The 18,126-nt window shown below is 40.4% G+C and overlaps 1 protein-coding gene across 1 annotated transcript in view; it reads right to left on the reverse strand.

Moving 5' to 3' along the window:
- Positions 1 to 1,057: 1,057 nt before the first annotated feature.
- LOC109926858 (plasminogen activator inhibitor 1 RNA-binding protein-like) overlaps positions 1,058 to 18,126 on the reverse strand; it is a gene marked incomplete at its 5' end in the record, with an annotated part of 33,061 nt that continues 15,992 nt past the window's right edge. Inside the window, 3 exons of the mRNA XM_048602080.1 lie at positions 1,058 to 1,396; positions 13,538 to 13,714; positions 17,225 to 17,269. Coding sequence (XP_048458037.1) covers positions 1,340 to 1,396; positions 13,538 to 13,714; positions 17,225 to 17,269 — 279 coding nt within the window. The remainder of the gene's footprint in view (positions 1,397 to 13,537; positions 13,715 to 17,224; positions 17,270 to 18,126) is intronic.

Consider the following 18,126-nt stretch of genomic DNA (forward strand, 5'->3'; position numbering starts at 1 on the left):
TCAGCAGGTGGTTAGTAAAAAGGCAGGAGGTATTACCAGAAGATATTAAATAAGATGTGGATACATTGGTCTTCTATTAAACAAAACAATGCTACTTGACAAATGTCCAGAGACACTATCATCTGATCCTCTCCGACGCCGATACTGCATTGCCCAGTAGGGCTTGTAATATGAAAAGTGAGTTGCAGAGGGTGGGAAATTGAGAAGTTAATATTTTTTATTCATTCACTGAGATATGGCAGTCCATTGACAAAGCTCAATATCAAAAATGTGCATCCCTAATTGCCGCTGAGATGGTGGTGATGAGCCATCTTCATGAACACAACCAATTGGCTTTCTAAACCACTTCAGAACCAACTATGTTGCTTGAGGGCTGGACTCAAGTTTAAATCAGACCATGTAAACCAGATGGGGTTCACAACAACCCAGTAATTTCACGGTCACCACTACAGAATCTATTTTTCTGTTCTGTATTAAATAACTGAATTCAAATTTTCCAGCTGCCATGTGGACATCTGCACTCATATCAAGATCATTAGACCAGGCCTTCAGAATGCTAGCTCAGAACCACAGCCACTGTGCTATCATTCGCATAATATTTGCAAACCACACAAAAAAAATTAACTGGCAGAAAACAATGTCCCTTTCAGTCAAGCCTGCTCCTTTAACCAAAGCATTCAAAAAGATCTTTCAGTAAATGCTCAGATTCTACAACTGGCCAAGAGTTGGGAGGCAGCATAATTCTACTCCCTGCAGTGTCAAACCATAAAGGATAACTTCTCCCCCAAAAAATCTCTTGGGACAGGTAGTATCTTTTCCATTCTTAAACAGAAGCAGCTCCCGAAACTTAATGTGACAGGCACACTACAGATCAGCAACATTTTAAATTACATGGGGACAGAGTTCATCTTATGAACACAAGATGATCATCTATGAAGAAATAAACCAACTTCCTGGAATTCATTTGATACACACACCCTTCACACCTATTTTTCAAGTTAAGAAATGCATATTTTCAAGCAGTATTACAAAAAACTATCAATCCATGAACAATGAATAATTTCTGAAAATTTATTATGAAAACAGCTTTTTTCCCTCTGCTACCATTTACTTTGTTTGTGGATATAAAACCAGCTACCAACATTTGTTGCTTCTGTGTAGCAAGAGAAGTCCATTTCAACAATTCCAGTGGACAGTTCGTAGGTATGAACAGCATGGATGACAGTTCTTTTTTTCCTTTTTTTTCCGTTAATATAGTTGAGACAGGTTCCTTAAGCATGCAAGCCTCATTGAGGGGCCCCCCTCCCCGAGGACTTCAGGCCAGGCTGACAACATCCACTTAGGCCAGGGCTGGAAAAGCTTCTGGATCATCAACATTTGGAACGGTGATGCTTGACTGCAAAATGAACAGAAAATTTGGTCAGAAATCTCAATGACCAATGAGAAACAAAACTAGAACTATAAAACGATATCTGCAACAACTCAGAGCCTGTAATAACTAGTTTTAATTAAAATTACAAAATGAAATAAAATTTGCTTGCACACTAATATTTGGAGCACACTACTTTGATGAAAATGTTAAATCAACTTCCATTTAGCATCCTATAGCTGAATGCCTCTATGCCCAGCTTGAAAGTCAAATCACAGATACTGACTGACATCTTTAAGAGAACAGATTATTCTCTTGCAAGGAGTGAGTAATATAAAGTGCGTACTTACATTTTAATTTTTTTAAAAAAAATCTGTTCAACTCTACAAAATGATTGATTAAAGCTGAAATTTTAGTCATTTTGATTGAAATTAAAAGGCAGACGAACTATTTGGGTCCATCAATTAATACCACAAAGACATTATATGGTCACTGTCACATTGTTATTTGGAAAAGTTTGCTGAGTGCAAATTGGTTATCAAGTTTTCTACACTACAAGTGACTACACTTCAAAAGCAAACGTTGACTAAGGCAGTCAGAGACCCTTCAGTCCAACCAGTCCTTGCTGACCATAATCCCAACAAAACTAATCCCACCTGCCTGCATTTGGCCCATATCCCTCAACATTTCTTATTCATGTACTTATTTAAATGCCTTTTAAAACTTGTAACCATACCCACACCTACTCCACCCTCTGGAAGTTCGTTCCAAACATGACCAAGTGTGTAAAAAAGATTGCCCCTCATGTCTTTTTTAAATCTTTCTCCTCTCACCTTAAAAATATGTCCCCTAGACCTGAGATTCTCCACCCTAGGGAAAAGACACCTGCCATTCACCTTACCTACACCTCATGATTTTGAAAACTTCTATAGAGGTCACCTCTCAACTTCTATGCTCCAGTAAAAGACATCCCAGTCTACACAGCCTCTCCCCATAACTTAAACCCTCCGTTCCCGACAACATCCTAGTAATTCGCTTCTGAACTCTCTCCAGCTTAATTATATCCTTCCTGTAACACGACAGCCACAGCACTGCAGAAGAGACCTCACCAATGCCCTCTACAAAACTTTACATCCCAAGTCCTATACTCGGAGGTCTAAGCAATGAAGGCAAGCGTGCTAAACACCTTAACCATCCTATTTATATCTGATGCAAACTTCAAAGAATTATGTACCTGAAAGCTAGATCTTTCTGTTCTGCAACACTAACCAAGGCCCTACTTTTAATTGTAAAAGTCTTGCCTTTGTTTGTTTTACCAAAATGCAATACCGCACACTTATCTGAATTAAGCTTCATCTGAACTTCAGTCCATTATTGCAAATGATCGAGATCTCTTTGTGATCTTAAATAACCTTCTTTACTGTCCACTCTATCACCAATCTTGGTGTCATCCACAAACTTCTTACCATGCTTTCTATATTCTCATTTAAATAATTTATATAAATGACAAAAGTAGACTCAGCACCAATCCCTGTGGAACATTGCTGATCACAGGCCTCCAATTTGGAAAAAAAAATCCTCCACCATCATTGGATTCATTAACAGCAACAGACAATGTGATTAACTAATTTGCCTACCATGCAGAATACTGAACTTCAAGCAAACAATGTCCACCAATCTGCCCTCAATCTTCTTGGTTACGTGTTCAAAAAAACTTAATCAAGTTTGAGGCACTATTTCCCTCACACAAAACCACGCTGGTTATCCCAAAGCATTCCTTGCCTCTCCAGATGTATATAAACACAATCTTTCTGAATCACTTTCAACAACTTATCCACCACCAACTCAAACATCTATAGTTCCCAAGCTTTTCCTTACATCCCTTCCTAAATAAAGGCACAACATGAACCATTCTCCAGTCATCTGCACCTCACCCATAGTTACAGATGATAGTGATACTTATGCAAGGAGCCCTGCAATTTTCTCCCTTACTTCTCACAATGTTCTGGAATACACTAGATCAGGCCCTAGAGATTTATCCACCTTTATATTTTCTAAGGCCTTCAGCACTTCCTCTTCTGTAATGTCAACTGTTTTCAAAACATCAATATTTATTTAACAAGTTCCGTAGCCTCCATTTTTCTCCACTGCAAAAAGTGACATGAAATATTCATTTAATATCTCTCCCATCTCCTGAGATTCAACTCAAAGACAACCTCTTTGATCTTTAAGCACCTCTCTTTATCTATAGAATTTATTTGGATTATCCTTAACATTATTTGCCAAGGTGCTCTCACATCCTCTTTGCCTTCCTAATTCCCTCTGAAGAATGCCCCTACACACTTTATGCTGTTCAAGAGATTCATTTGAATCAAGTTGTTTGTCTAATAGGGATTCTTCTTTATTCTTGACAAGAAACTCAATATCTTTACTCATTCATCGTTCGCTAATCCTACCAGCTTTACCTTTTACTCAACAAGAACGTAATGACTCTGAACTTTTGAGAGCTTCCCACTTCTCAGATGTCCCATTACCTGCGAAGTCTACTCCAATCAATTTTTCAAAATTCTTGTCTCAGACTATTAAAATTTGCCTTACTCCAATTAAAAACTTTAATTTTTATAGAAGGCTTATCCGTTTTCATAACAAATTTAAAACAAACAGAATTACGATTAGACCTAAAGCAATCCCCTACTGTCACTTCAGTCACTTGCCATCTTATTACCCAAAAGAAGGTCAAGTTTTGTTCCTGCTCACCATCCACACCTTTAACACAACAGTAGTCCCAATTAAATATTTGGAGAATTAAAATCACCTACTATTACAACCTTATTATTCTTACATATATCTTGAGATCTCTCTAGATATTTGTTCCTCCATTTCCCTCTTATTATTGGGACATCTATAGCACAATCCCATCAAGGTGATCATTCTGTTTTTATTTCTAATTTCAACCCATACATTTTCACTGGACAAATTTTCAGAAATATCTTCTCTAGTTGTTCAGTAGCTGTGAAAAGGACCACACAAATGCAAGTTTTTTTTAAAAAATTAAAGCCATTAAGTTAGCCAGTGCAGTTCCTGAAAAAGACAAAATTTCTTGCAAGTTTCCAAAATGGAAACAAAAACATTTGTTGTGAAAATGTCACTTCATGCATTGATGCATGAAAAGATACACTATGCATCAACCTGCAATGAGAAAGCATTTAAAGGCTGTTTGCGCATTTCAAGTAACAACCAAAGATACATATTAAGAGCAGCATAAACGTCTCAAAATCAAGAACACCCAGTGCTCACTCACTCACTAAACTAAACTCTCATGCTCAAATTTGACCCCACATTCATGTAATCAAAGAATGTCAGTGTTCACAAATGAAAACATTTTCATTATCAGCAACTAACAATTCATTGTATCTGGCCGTCATTAAGGCTCCAAAAGGGTTTTCAGCCCAATAAGAGTACTCCAAGTTGTACCAATGTGACAAGCCATTTAATACACTGGACATTGATGTATTTTAAAGAAAACCTGTATTAAAATTTGAGTGATAAATTAAGCCATTAAGAAGACTGATGTTCATTTCAATAGAAGACTGACAACATTTGAAGAGTTTAGACAGCACGATGGCACAGTGATTAGCACCAGTGCCAGGGACCCAGGTGTGCACTTTCTCCTCGTATCTGCATGGGTTTCCTCCTGGTCCTCTGGTTTCCTTTCAGAGCCCAAACATACCCAGGTTAGGTGGATTGGTTATGCTAAACTGCCCCATTGTGTCCAGGGATGTGTAGGCTAGGGCGATTAGCTATGGTTAGTCTAAGATTATGTGGAAAGGATGGAGGGGTGTGGGTCTGGGTGGATGCTGTTTGGAGGATTGGTGCTGACAAATGGGCCAAATGGCCTCTACCTGCACTGTACGGATTCTATGATTTAACTAAAGCATAATTTCTAGGACCCGGATTAAGTCAGCCTAGACTTCAACAGCTAATCTAACAGGGTTCCACGCATCCTCTAACAAGGCTAACAATCTTTTTAGCTCCTGAACATCAAAGTCTACAGACTGCAGATTCTGAATACTTGGCATTGCTTATCTACACCCATGAGGAATCAGAATTGAACTTGCCAGTTGAAATAGTTGTCAGCATAAGTTTGCACTCCACAATAAGGACTGAATGAAGCTTGTTTACTACAGCTGGAATGACAGTGCTTACCCACTTAACTTGAAGTGCAGCAACCAGAAAGTTGTCAATACCCATACTTTTTGGCATAGCACAACAATATCAAAAGATAGACTTTTACCAAACCAAATTACAGTGTTCAACAATTGATCAATACAATTATTTAATTCAAATCTCAAACAAGATAACCTGATTAAACCTTGTATTTCTTTCAGAGAAATGTATCACTGTAACAGCAGAACAAGACGGGAAATATGCTAACAGCTGCAGCCATCTGATACGTAGGGCCACACAGCATGCATGTACCAGTAATCAAACCAGCTTAGGACTAGTTTCCACATTGATACAGCTACAAGTTATTTTTAGCTGCAGAACCATCACTAGAAAATAAATGAGATGCAATTCTGATTTAAGCCCGAGACAAAGTACACTTTACGCTTTGCAAGATCATTCAATTATGAAGAAATTGCTAGCTGATAAGCTCATTTTTAAAGAAGATTCACTACTATTATACCTGTTTAACTGAACATCTCAACTTGCACGTGCATGGCAAAACGTAACCATCACCCTACCAACTGAAAAGCACAACTGCTCTCTCTAAATGAAAAAATATTGGACTCATAAATGCATTCATTCTTCAACATTACATTTCAAGTCAACTAAACCAAACTTAAAACAGTAACCAAGTACAACGGCTCAATCTTTAAGAGGAAAAAGGTCAGGATGCAGTTGTTTGACCTGTCACCTCTAAGCCAGCTCGCTGACGCAACAACCTAGTCACTTCCAGCAACCCTCAACCCAAGCATTACAAATTCTCTCTTCGAGCACTCTCACATTTTCTTTCTGAAAGCCACAAGTGAATCTGTCAGATAGTGTATGACAGATCTTAAATACTTTGTATTTTCAGATCTCCTTCAGCTCTTTCACCATCTAATTACATTCATATGAAACAATTCCCACCAAGACATTTTTCATCCGCTCACCATTTTTGTTGCTACTCGATATTAATTCTTTTTAAAAAAAGCTGTAAGTTTAGTATTCCAGGCCACACTTGGCTGTTGTTCCTTTATCTTATACAAGATGTGTGGACATCATGATTTCTCCAGTACATGGAGGTGAGAAGCTATTTTTACTCAAACAAAACATACATTCGAGTCATCAAAGTTAATTTGAAATTTTAGTTCCCAAAATCTGAAAATCAGTACTGGCAGCAAGTAAATATCTTGTTGTTCAATGGTAAATCCTATTTTTGTTTGGAAGGGTACAATTTTGGCTCTGCTCATTCTGGTTCAGCGTATATTGGCGCCAATGTGAAGAACTTGTCCACACGTCCAAAACTTAACAGGGTAATTCTGTGGGAAAACACTTCCATCAAATATTGCTTACTTTAATGCTTGGACTCGGAACATTTTTTTAAAAAAATATTTTGCGTATTAAAAAATTACATTCAACAACACAAAACCTAAGAACAGCGGATGCTAGAGATCTCAAGAAAGATTCTAGAGAAACTCAGCAGGTCTGGCAGCATCTGTGGAGAAAAAGTAAAGCTAATATTTTGTGTCTAGTGACCCTTCTTCAGAGTTGACTGTAGCTAGGAGAAGGCTGGTAGATATGCCAAGGCAGTTGTTTAACAATAGGTGGCAATGCAACCCAGAGAGACAGAGCAGCAGTTGGACATACAAAAAGGACAAGTAACGGCCAGCCTGGGAGAATCAACAGCTGCTAACAGGTTGTGATTGCAGCCCATGTGATGGCAAGACTTGGTGTGTGGTTTTGGGGGAAAGACATGAAAGATGCTCAGTCACTAAAATTATGGAACTTCATAGAGTCCAGCAGGCTGCAGGATCCCCAAGTGGAAAATAACATGTTGTTCTTCCAACTTCTGCTGAACTTCACTGGAGCACAGTAGCAAGCTCAATGCTGGCCAGAGAACATGGTGGTGTGTTAAAGTGGTAGGTAACCAGAAGCTCAGGGTCATTCTTGCAGACAGAACTAGGTGTTTTATAAAGCTGTTGCCCAGTCTGCAATTCATTTCCCCTATGTAAAGCAGACCACATGGTAAGCAGTAAATACAGTAGACTAGACTGAGTGAAACGCAGATAAATCACTGCTTCATCTGGAAGCGTGCTGGGGCCTTGGATAGTGAGGAGGCAGGAGGTAAATGGACAGTTATTACACCTTCTGAGATTGCATGAGGAGGTACTGCTGAGTCTTTGGAAGTAGACCAGAAGTGTCAGGAGGGATGGTCCTTGCAGAATGTGACAAGGGAGGGGAGGGGATTATGTCTGGTGATGGCATGATTGGCTGTGGATGCTGGTGCAGTAGTAAGTGAGGAGGGGAGGGGGATTCCATCAGTGATGTAGGAGTGGAAAGGGAGGAAGGCAGAAGCATGGGAGATCATGCAGACACAACTGAGGGCCCCATCAACCACGGTGGTGAGGAATTTTTGGTTGGGGAAGGTGGAGGACATTTTGGGGACCCAATTGTAAAAGCTGGTATCACTGGAACAGATGCGACAGAAAGACTGAGAAACTGGAATGGAGTCCCCAGAAGTGGGGTGTGAATCATGTTCAACAATTAAGTGATAGTTTTAATTTTGAGCAAAAGCTGTAGATCAATCATCTGTAAACAATGTAGTCGAATTGAAATGCGCAGGGTTCCCCTGTGGCCATTCGCTCAACAATAGGTATACTGCTTTGGATACTGTTTGGGGGGCGGGGAGGAGAGCGGGAAAGTGACTTATCAGGGGCTAGCAGCAGCAGTCAAGTCAGTGGCACTGTGACTGGCTCTGACAGAAAGGATGCGATCAGACAGAGCGATACTGATAAGAGACTCAATCGAGAGGGGGACAGACAGGAGATTCTGTGGCCGCAGAAGAGACACCAGGACTGTGTGTTGCATTCCAGGTGCCAGAGTTGAGGATGTCTCTGAATGGTTACAGAGCATTCTAAAAGGGGGGAGGGTGAACAGCCAGAGGTCATTGTCCACATCGATACAAATTACACAGGTAGACAAAGGGATGGGGTCCTGGGAAATGGGTATAGGGAGTTAAGTAAGAAGTTTTAAAAAAAACAGGATCTCAAGGGTAATGATCTCCTGATTACCACCACTGTCGCACGCCAGTGAGGATAGAATTAGAACGATAGGCCAAATGAATGTAAGGCTGAGGAACTGGTGAAGGGGACAGGGTTTTCAATTTTTGGATCATTACGATTTCTTCTGGAGTACAGGTGACCTGTTCAAGAGGGATGGATTGCACTTGAACCAGAGGGGGTCCAACATCCTTGCAGGGAGATTTGCTTGTGTTACCCAGGAGGGTTTAAACAAGTTTGGCAGAGGAGCGGGACTCTGAATAAGACAGGGGTCACCAAGAGCAAGTTTACTATTAAGGATAGCCAGTGGCACAGTAAAGGGAAGGGAAAAAACTTCAGGTTCAAAGTGCATTTATTTCAGCGCAAGAGGCCTGACTGGTAAGGCAGATGAGCTCAAGAGCATGGACTGGCTCTGGGGACTGGAGTATTATAGAAACATGACTGAGAGAAAGGCAGCACTGGCAGCTTAATGTTCCAGGATACAGAAGCTACAGGCGTGACAGAAGTACAAGCAAGCGAGGAGGGGGAGTTGCCCTTTTGATAAGGGAGGACATAACAACAATGTTTAGAGAGGATATTCTTAAGCAGTTATCAAATGATGCCATATGGTTAGAACTTATCAAGAAAAAAAGAGATGGTCACTGTTGGGACTGTATTATACAATCCCAAATAGCCAGCGGGTACTGGAGAAGCAGATGTGTAGAGAGACTGCAAATAGCTATAGGAATAATCCATTAGAAACTGGTTGGAGATTTTCATTTCCCCTATATTAACTGAACCTCCAGGAGTGTAAAAGGCCTGGAAAAAGAGGAAACGAGTTTGGCAAATGTGTCCAAGAAAGTTTCCCAAATCAACATGTAGAGGGCTCTACTCAGGAAGGTGCCACGCTGGACCTCCTCTTAGGAAATGAGGTCAGGCAAGTGACTGAAGTGTCAGAGAGCATTTTGGGTCCAGTGACCATAACTCTCTTAGATTTAACATAGTTATGGAAAAAGATAAGACAGGTACACAGGTTAAGGTGCTAGCCTGGAGCAGGGCCAATTTTGATGCCATTAGGCAGGAACGATCAGAACAGGAGGCTTTTAAACATGTGATATCAAAAGTCCAGGGACCGTACCCACTGTTAAAAGGTGAAGGGGAAAGCTGGCAGCTTTAGGGGTACCTGGCTGATGAGATAGAGGCTCTGGTCAGGAAAAAGGCAGCGGCATATACTGGGTTTAAGTTATTGGGCTCAAGTGAGTCCCTAGATGACTATAAAAAGTGTAAGAGCACACTTAAGAGGGAAATCAGAACAGCAAAAAGAGGAAACGAGATGCATCTGGCAGACTGAGGTTAAAGATAATCCCAAGAGGTTCTATAGCTACATTAAGCGTAAAAGGGTGGCTAGGGACAGAATAGGTCCCCTTAAAGGTCAGCATGGCCATCTACGTGTGAAGCCACAGGAGATGGGGGAAATTTTTAAAGAATACTCCTCCTCAGTGCTTACTGAGGAGAGAATCATGGATGCTAAAGAAATAAGAGAAGCAAGTGGGGATGTTTTGGACCACTTACATATTACCAGAAAAGTGGTGTTTGCAGCCTTAAAGCGCATTAAGGTGGATAAACCTCCTGGGTCTGATCAAGTCCATCCTCGGACATTGTGGGAGGTTAGGGAAGAAATTGCAGAGACCCTTAGAGATTTTCGCTTCAACTTTAGCCACTGGTGAAGTTCCAGAAGACTGGAGGGTGGCTATAGTTGTTCCATTGTTTAAGAAAGGTAGCAAAGACAAGCCAGGGAACTATAGGCCAGTGAGCCTGACAGTGGTAGGCAAGTTATTATAGAGGATACTGAGAGACAGGATCAACCAACATTTGAATAGTCAAGGCCTGATTAGGATAGTCAGCATGCGTGCGTGGGAAGTCGCATATGACAAATCTGTTAAGAGTTTTTCCAAGAGGATAGATGACGGTACGGCAGACAAGTCATGAAGGTTAGGTGATGGTTGAAGGTTGTTTCTTGGACTGGAGGCCTGTGACTAGTAGTGTGCCACAGGGTCGGTGCTGGGACCTTTGATATTTACATAAATGATCTGGCTGCAAATGTACAAGGCATGATTAGCAAGTTTGCAGTTGATACAAAATTAGCAGTTATTGTCGATAGCAAGGAAAATTATCAAAAATTGCAGAGGGATCTTGATCAGATGGGGTAGTGGGCTGAGGATTAGCAAATGCAATTCAACACAGATAAATGTGGAAATTCAAACCAGGTTGGACTTATACAGTAAATGGTAAGATCCTGAGGAGTGCTTTGGAACAGAGGGACCTAGGAGCACGAGTACATAGCTAGTTGAAAGCGGTGTCACAGGTAGGCTGGGTGGTGAAGGCGGCATTTAGCATGCTGGTCTTCATTGGTCAAGGTATTCAGTATAGAAGTTTGGATGTTACGTTACAGTTGCGTATGTCAGTGGTGAGGCTGCACTTGGGAATATTGTGTACAGTTTTGGTCACTCTGTTATAGGAAAGACAGTTAAACTGGTTAAGTGTGCAAAGAAGATTTACCAGGGTGTTGCCAGAACTAATAGGCCCGAGTTGGCCAGGATGGCACTTTATTCCTTGGAACGTAGGAGTATGAGGGGTGACCTTACTGAGGTGTATAAAATCATGAGGGGCATAGATAGGATGAATGCATATAGTCTTTTCCCCAGGGATGGGGAATTGAAAACTAGACAGCATTGATTTAAGGACAGAGGGCAAAGATTTAAGGAGGACCTGAAGGGCAACTTCTTCACGCAGTGAGTGTTGAGTATATGGAATGGGCTGCCACAGAAAGTGGTTGAGGCAGGTACAAATAGCAACATTTAAAAATCATTTGGATGGGTACATGAATGGGAGGGTTTAAAAGGGATATGGACCAAATGCAAGCAATTGAAACTAGCTGAGTGGGCATCATGCTCAGCATGGACAAGTTTGAGCGAAAGGGCCTATTTCCATGCTGTATTACTCTTTGGCTCTATGGTCAAACTCATTGCTTGCTGTCACAGTACGTCAGAGTAAGAGTCATACAGCATGGAAAAGGACCTCTTGGTCCAACCAGTCCATGCTGAACCTAATCCCAAACTAAATTAATCCCACATGCTTGTTCCTGGCCCATATCCCTCCAAGCCTTTCCAATGTCTTTTAAACATTATAATTGTACCCACATCCAGCACTTCCCAAGTTCATATCCACTTGTGAACCATCCTGTATCAAAAATTTGCTCATGTCTTTTTTGAAATCATTCTCCTCTGACTTTAAGATTGTGCCCCAGTCTTGAAACTCCTCCATCCTAGGGAAAAGACAACTACCATTAACTTTATCTTATACCCTCATTATTTTATAATCTTTAACTTTCCCACTAACAATTGCAATCAGGTTTTAATGAACATGTGCCTGGTTGATACATGAAGAACATTCCTAAAATTGTCACTGATCAAAAACTTGGTAACTTTTGAAACAGATATTTATACTTGTTTTTTTTTTTTTTTAAGAATACTGAAGATGCAACATATCCAGTTTAGGAGAATACTGCCTAAATACTACACAACAGTTGCACTCTTGCCATACAGAACAAGCTCCAGCTTCATTAAAAACCTCAACCAACCAAAAAGAGAACAAAAGGTCAACACTGCTCATGAGTTTTAAACAGATTTTCCAAACAACCATTTTCTCCTGCTTCAACTCAGTACACATACTCAAGAATTTTTAATTTTTTTCTTTAATCCCTACAGTGTGGGAACAGGCCCTTCGGCCCAGCAAGTCCACACCAACACTCAGAGCATCCCACCCAGACCCATCCCGCTAATCTACACATCCCTGAACACTATGGGCGATTTAGCATGGCCAACCCACCTAACCTGCACATTTTTGGATTGTGGGAGGAAACCAGAGCACTGGAGGAAACCCACGCAGACACGGTGAGAATGTGCAAACTCCACACAGACAGTCACCCAAGGGTGGAATCGAACCCGGGTCCCTGGTGCTGTGAGGCAGCAATGCTAACCACTGAGCCACCATGCCGCCCAATTTCCACTTGCAGAACCTCTTACAATCACAAGGAAACTCAGAATAATTTCAAAATTTCATTGGCTACAAAGTGCTTTGAAATGGCCAGAACTTGGGAAAGTCACTATACAGATATGAAGATACCCCTAAGGCAATTAGACAACTTTTGAAATACAGTCGCTGTTGTAACACAGTGAAACAGAGTAGTCAATTTGCTAATTGTAACAAGATGACGACATGTCATGGGTCAGGATCCTAGGAGAAATCACTTGCTTCTCTTGAAATAATGGAATGGGAACTTTTGCATCTAACAACATTAAGACATGGCTGCAGTGTCAGTCACCTTTTCTGTTTCAGACTCCTTTGTGTTTATGCATAGTGTATGAAATTAAACTCTCATCTTTCTGACAAATCTTCAATGGCAGTCAAGGCTATTGGTATTCCAGATTCTAGCCAATTAGTTTTAATAAATCCTAAATATTTGGTGGATAGTGACTCCCCCCATCGCACCACAAGGATTGAATTATGCTCAAATGGTATTTCAGACCCTGCAACTTGATGGCATCTAACCCAACAAACCATTATTCACCACGTAAATCTAGGCAAGTCTGTGGGCGTACAGTTCATTTAAACATGGAAGTCATTGAAGTAACCACTACCTCCCCAGTGTTAATGGTACCATAACCAGCTGCTCTCTTATCTGAAGTGAATACAGCAAAAGTACTAGAAACAAGCAGAGTTCCATCTAATCTCTACAATTCAGTAGAAAATCAGACCAAGCCATTAACCATTAGCAGTATTTCTGATCTGTAAATCTCCACCTTTTAACAACGTGGCTGGAAAGTAATATTTGCATCCAATATTATAAAGATGCTGTTGATACCTTGTCAGGCCTCATTCCACGGATGCTCCTGCCGCCACCACGTCCACGGCCACCTCGCCCCCCTCTGCCGCCACGGCCAGGGCGGCCCAAATCACCAAAATTGATTTCCAGCTGGGAAGTTATATCATTTGCTGGTTTGCGGAAGTGATGTTCCAAAACAGATTCATCAGCAGAGACCTAATAAAAAGAAATTCCGTCCACATTTTAAATGTTAATGCGTTAATTTCATAAATTACCAAACTTAAATACAAATATTGACAACATGCTCACTTAAATGACACACACAATCCTCACAGAAAATTCCCCAATGCTTGTGGCTGCGTAGTGCCAAAAAAAATGTAAAACTGCACTTTCTCCAAAAGATCTTCGATTCACTTTTTCAAATTTAAAATCTTTTGAAACAGTCTGAACATTGTGAGCCTACAGAAACAAGAATTTTAGTGTACACTATTTTTCAGTATATTTTTACTGAGCAGGCTTAATGTGACTTTAGAATTTCTAGTTAAAGCCGAATGCAAGCTAGAAAACAATATAACTATGCAAAAAAATAAGTCAAACCTTCAATTAAAAATTTACCTAGAATTCTAATGCAAGTCAACAGCTAAGTGTACATTGTAAACTGCTTTTACAGACAGCTTTTAATGAGCTTAAACTGCTCTTAAAAAAATAATCGTTGATCAAATTAGCAAATGTAACACCCTTTGCTGGCAAATATTTCAAGGCAATCCTCAGTGACAGTAATAAAAACAACTTAACTCAAGGCCCTGTGAAAATTATAAAAATACAAAATGTAAGTTTTGATAAGAAAAAAGCCAAATTACAGAACTATTTGGCATATCCTTAATGAACCAGTACACCAGAGTCAATAATATCATTATTTCCAGTCCAAAAAAGGTCAGAAAACAACAATGCAGCACAGAAGCCAACAACCTGGTCTCTGGCAAATTATTTTAACAGTTACCAAATAAAAAGTTGAATCAAATGAATATTAACCCTCATTTAAATTCATTTCCATGTTGACATCAGACAATCATAAGGACATGTCTAGTACAGGAATAAATCTTTAAAGTGCAAGTGAATGATAGTTTGTCAACATGTTGTGCAATTAAGGGCAAGAAACAGAACAATCTTTAGAAGTTACAGACATGCTAATTTTCAAGATACTGCATGTCTGTTATCAGTCTTCCGTTATTGAGTGGGATGTGAGCATCACCATTGTGGTGAAAGTTGTTACACTAAAATATTTTAGGGGGAATTCATCAAAATTTTCACTTGTTTTATGAAGGTAATAGAAGTCGATATCATAAAAAACAACTGTAGATAGAAACTTAGAGGCACTACAGCAAAGGGTCAAGATACACTAATTCTAGGATGTAACTAATTTCAGGATGTAACTAATTTCTAAGTGGATATAAAAATGTAAACAAATCTAAGGTTGTTCTAAAATGAATACATTTCTCGTAGTCATAGAGATGTACAGCATAGAAACAGACACTTCGGTCCAAATCATCCATGCTGACCAGATATCCTAAATTAATCCAGTCCCATTTGCCATCTTTGGCCCATATCCCTCCGAAGCCTTCCTTTTCAAATACCCATGCAGATGTCTTTTAAATGTTCTAATTGTACCAGCCTCCTCAACTTCCTCTGGCAGTGCATTCTAGGAGGCAATAGCTTAGTGGTATTGTTGCTGGACTGCTAATCCAGAGATCCAGGTAATATTCTGGGGACCTGGGTTCAAATCCCACCATGGCAGATGGTGGAATTTGAATTCAATAAAAATCTGGAAATAAAAGTCCAATGATGACCATGAAAGCTTGGCCGATTATCAGAAAAACTCATCTGGTTCATTAATGTCCTTTAGGGAAGGAATGTGCCACCGTTACCTGGTATGGCCTACGTGGGCCACAGCAACGTGGCTGACTCTTAACTGCCCTCTGGACAATTAGGGATGGGCAACAAACACCAGCAACACCCTCATCCCGTAAATGAATAAAAAACAAAAATACACACCACCCTCTGCATGAAAAGGTTGGCCCTCAGGCCCCTTTTAGATCTTTCCCCTCTCACCTTAAACCTATGCCTTCTAGTTTTGGACTCCCCCATCCCGGGGTGAAGGCCTGACTATTCACCCTATCCACGCCCATCATGATTTTATAAACCTCTTTAAAAGGTCACTCCTCCGCCTTGGTCGCTCCAGGGAAAAAAGCCCCAGCCTACTGGGCAGCATGTTGGCTTGGTGGTTAGCGCTGCTGCTTCACAGTGCCAGGGTTTGATTCCACCCTCAGCTGACTGTCTGTGTGGAGCCTGCACACACTCGCCATGTCTGACTGGGTTTCCTCTGGGTGTTCCGGTTTCCTCCCACAATGCCACGATATGCATGTTAGGTGGATTGGCCAAATTAAATTGCCTGCAGTGTCCAAGGATGCGTAAATTAGCTGAGTTAGACATGGGAAATGCAGAGTTACAGGGAAAGGGTAGGGGGATGGGTCTAGGTGAGGATGCTCTTCAGAGGGGCGGCATGGACTTGCCGGGCCAAATGGCCCTTTTCCACACTGTAGGGATTCTATGCTCTATTTAGCCTCTCCCTATAACTCAAACATTCCCCTCACATGAAAGTGCTTCCCAGATTGTGCACAGAACCGAAGAGGTCCATACCCAGTTATTGAAGAAAATACAATTCAGGAAAGAACAACATTACTGTCCTTGAGCTCAACTCAAAAAAGGAATTACATCAAGAAATGGCTGTTATGATCTATATTGATATGGGCACAAAAACTGGACTTCCAGATATCCACTGATTTGTCCAACTAATCATGATTAAGAATTATACACAACTACTCCACAGGTTGTACTGGTACGCCCTGAATAGAGATGCATGCAGATTAAAAGGCAGCTGTTATGAAATATAGATCTTCAATTTAAAGCAAACAACCTTCCAAAATAAAGGTTATCACAGTATTATTACACCAGATATCACTTGCCTCTTCCTAATGAATCAAGTAGGAACTGTATGGAATTGCATACCACAGAAGTTAGTGTTCATTTGGGAAAAAAATATGCAAATCTAACTCAGCCTATTGGTCTCAGATTTTATCCTAGATTACAATTCAGTAAATTAAAAGCCAGCTCCAAATAATATGATTAAATAGGTCGGTCGGAATTCAGCTTACTGTGCTGTAATTTTCCAAAAGAAAGATGATCCATCCAACTATATTGCTGATAATTCAAAATTTCTTTAAATAAGCATTTTTAGCATGAAAGAATACTAACAAATCCAGGGAGCTTTGCCAGATTTAATAAATGCTTTCAAGCACTAAGCCTGCCCATAGCAAAAATGAAAACACTGGATGACTCTCCAACCAGTCCTTCTATATACTGATCCAAAATGTTTACAGAACCAGCAAGTTCTGCACTGTTCCCAAACATGCTTGTACCATATAGTCACATCTTTGCAGAAAATAAAGTAGCTTTCCCCAATATTCAGTGTTTTAGAATGTGCTGTTCTCACTTAGCTGGCTTTTTAAAAGCTGTATTTGTATTATACTTATACTACTATATAAACACACACATGAAGAATCTGACTTGTAACAATCCATCCATCCATGAGACAAAATACATGATAACACTCAACAGTATTATACAAAAAAAACTGAAAAGCTACAAAAGTTGTAGAAAATGCATTACCGTATATTCCAAGTGATGGACATCTGCCTCGCTTTCAAAACGTTTCTAGCAAACAAAATTTTAAATCAATTCCGAATATCAATTTTGGGCAATGACAGATAAAAGTACAAGTTACTGAAAAAATGTAGAACAATCAACAAAACTTGCAATGAGACTGTCTTCCTCATACAATTTATGCATCGTTAGAAAGCAGCAAATTCTATGTAAAGTTAAAACCAGTGTGACTGGGGGGTAGTGTATTGAGATGGACAGAAAATTGCTTAGCAGATAGGAAATAAAAGCAAGAATAAATGCTTTGTCTCCCTGAACGGCAGGCAGTGACTAAGTGGGGTACCACAAGGATCAGGGCAAGGACCCCAACTATCCACAATATATAATAATGATTTAGATGAGGGAGCTAAAATGTAAAATCTCAAAATTTGCAGATGACACAAAGCTGGATGGAAGGGTGAACTGTGAGGAGGATGCAGAGTGACTTGGACAGACTGAGCATGCAAATGCAGAATACTGTGGATACATGTAAAGTTCTCTATTTTGGTAGCAAACTAGATGACAGATTACTATCTGAATGGCTGTAAATTTAGAGAGGGAATGTTCAACAAGATCTGTGTGCTCTTGTGCACCAACTGGTAAAAGCAAGCAAGTGCAGCAGGCAGCAAAGAAGGCAAACTGCATATTGGCCCTCACAGCAAGAGGATTTGAGTACAGGAAGAATGTCTTTCTGCTACTTCACAGGGCATTGGTGAGGCCACACCAGGAATAGGGTTCGAGACAACAAGGTGCAGGGCTGGATGAACACAGCAGGCCAAGCAGCATCATAGGAGCAGAGAGGCTGACGTTTCGGGCCTAGACCCTTCATCAGAAAAGGAATAAGGTTTGCAGTTTTGGTCCTCTTATCTGAG

Source organism: Rhincodon typus, chromosome 10, assembly GCF_021869965.1.
Source record: "Rhincodon typus isolate 14 chromosome 10, sRhiTyp1.1, whole genome shotgun sequence".
NCBI classification, from domain to species: domain Eukaryota; kingdom Metazoa; phylum Chordata; class Chondrichthyes; order Orectolobiformes; family Rhincodontidae; genus Rhincodon; species Rhincodon typus.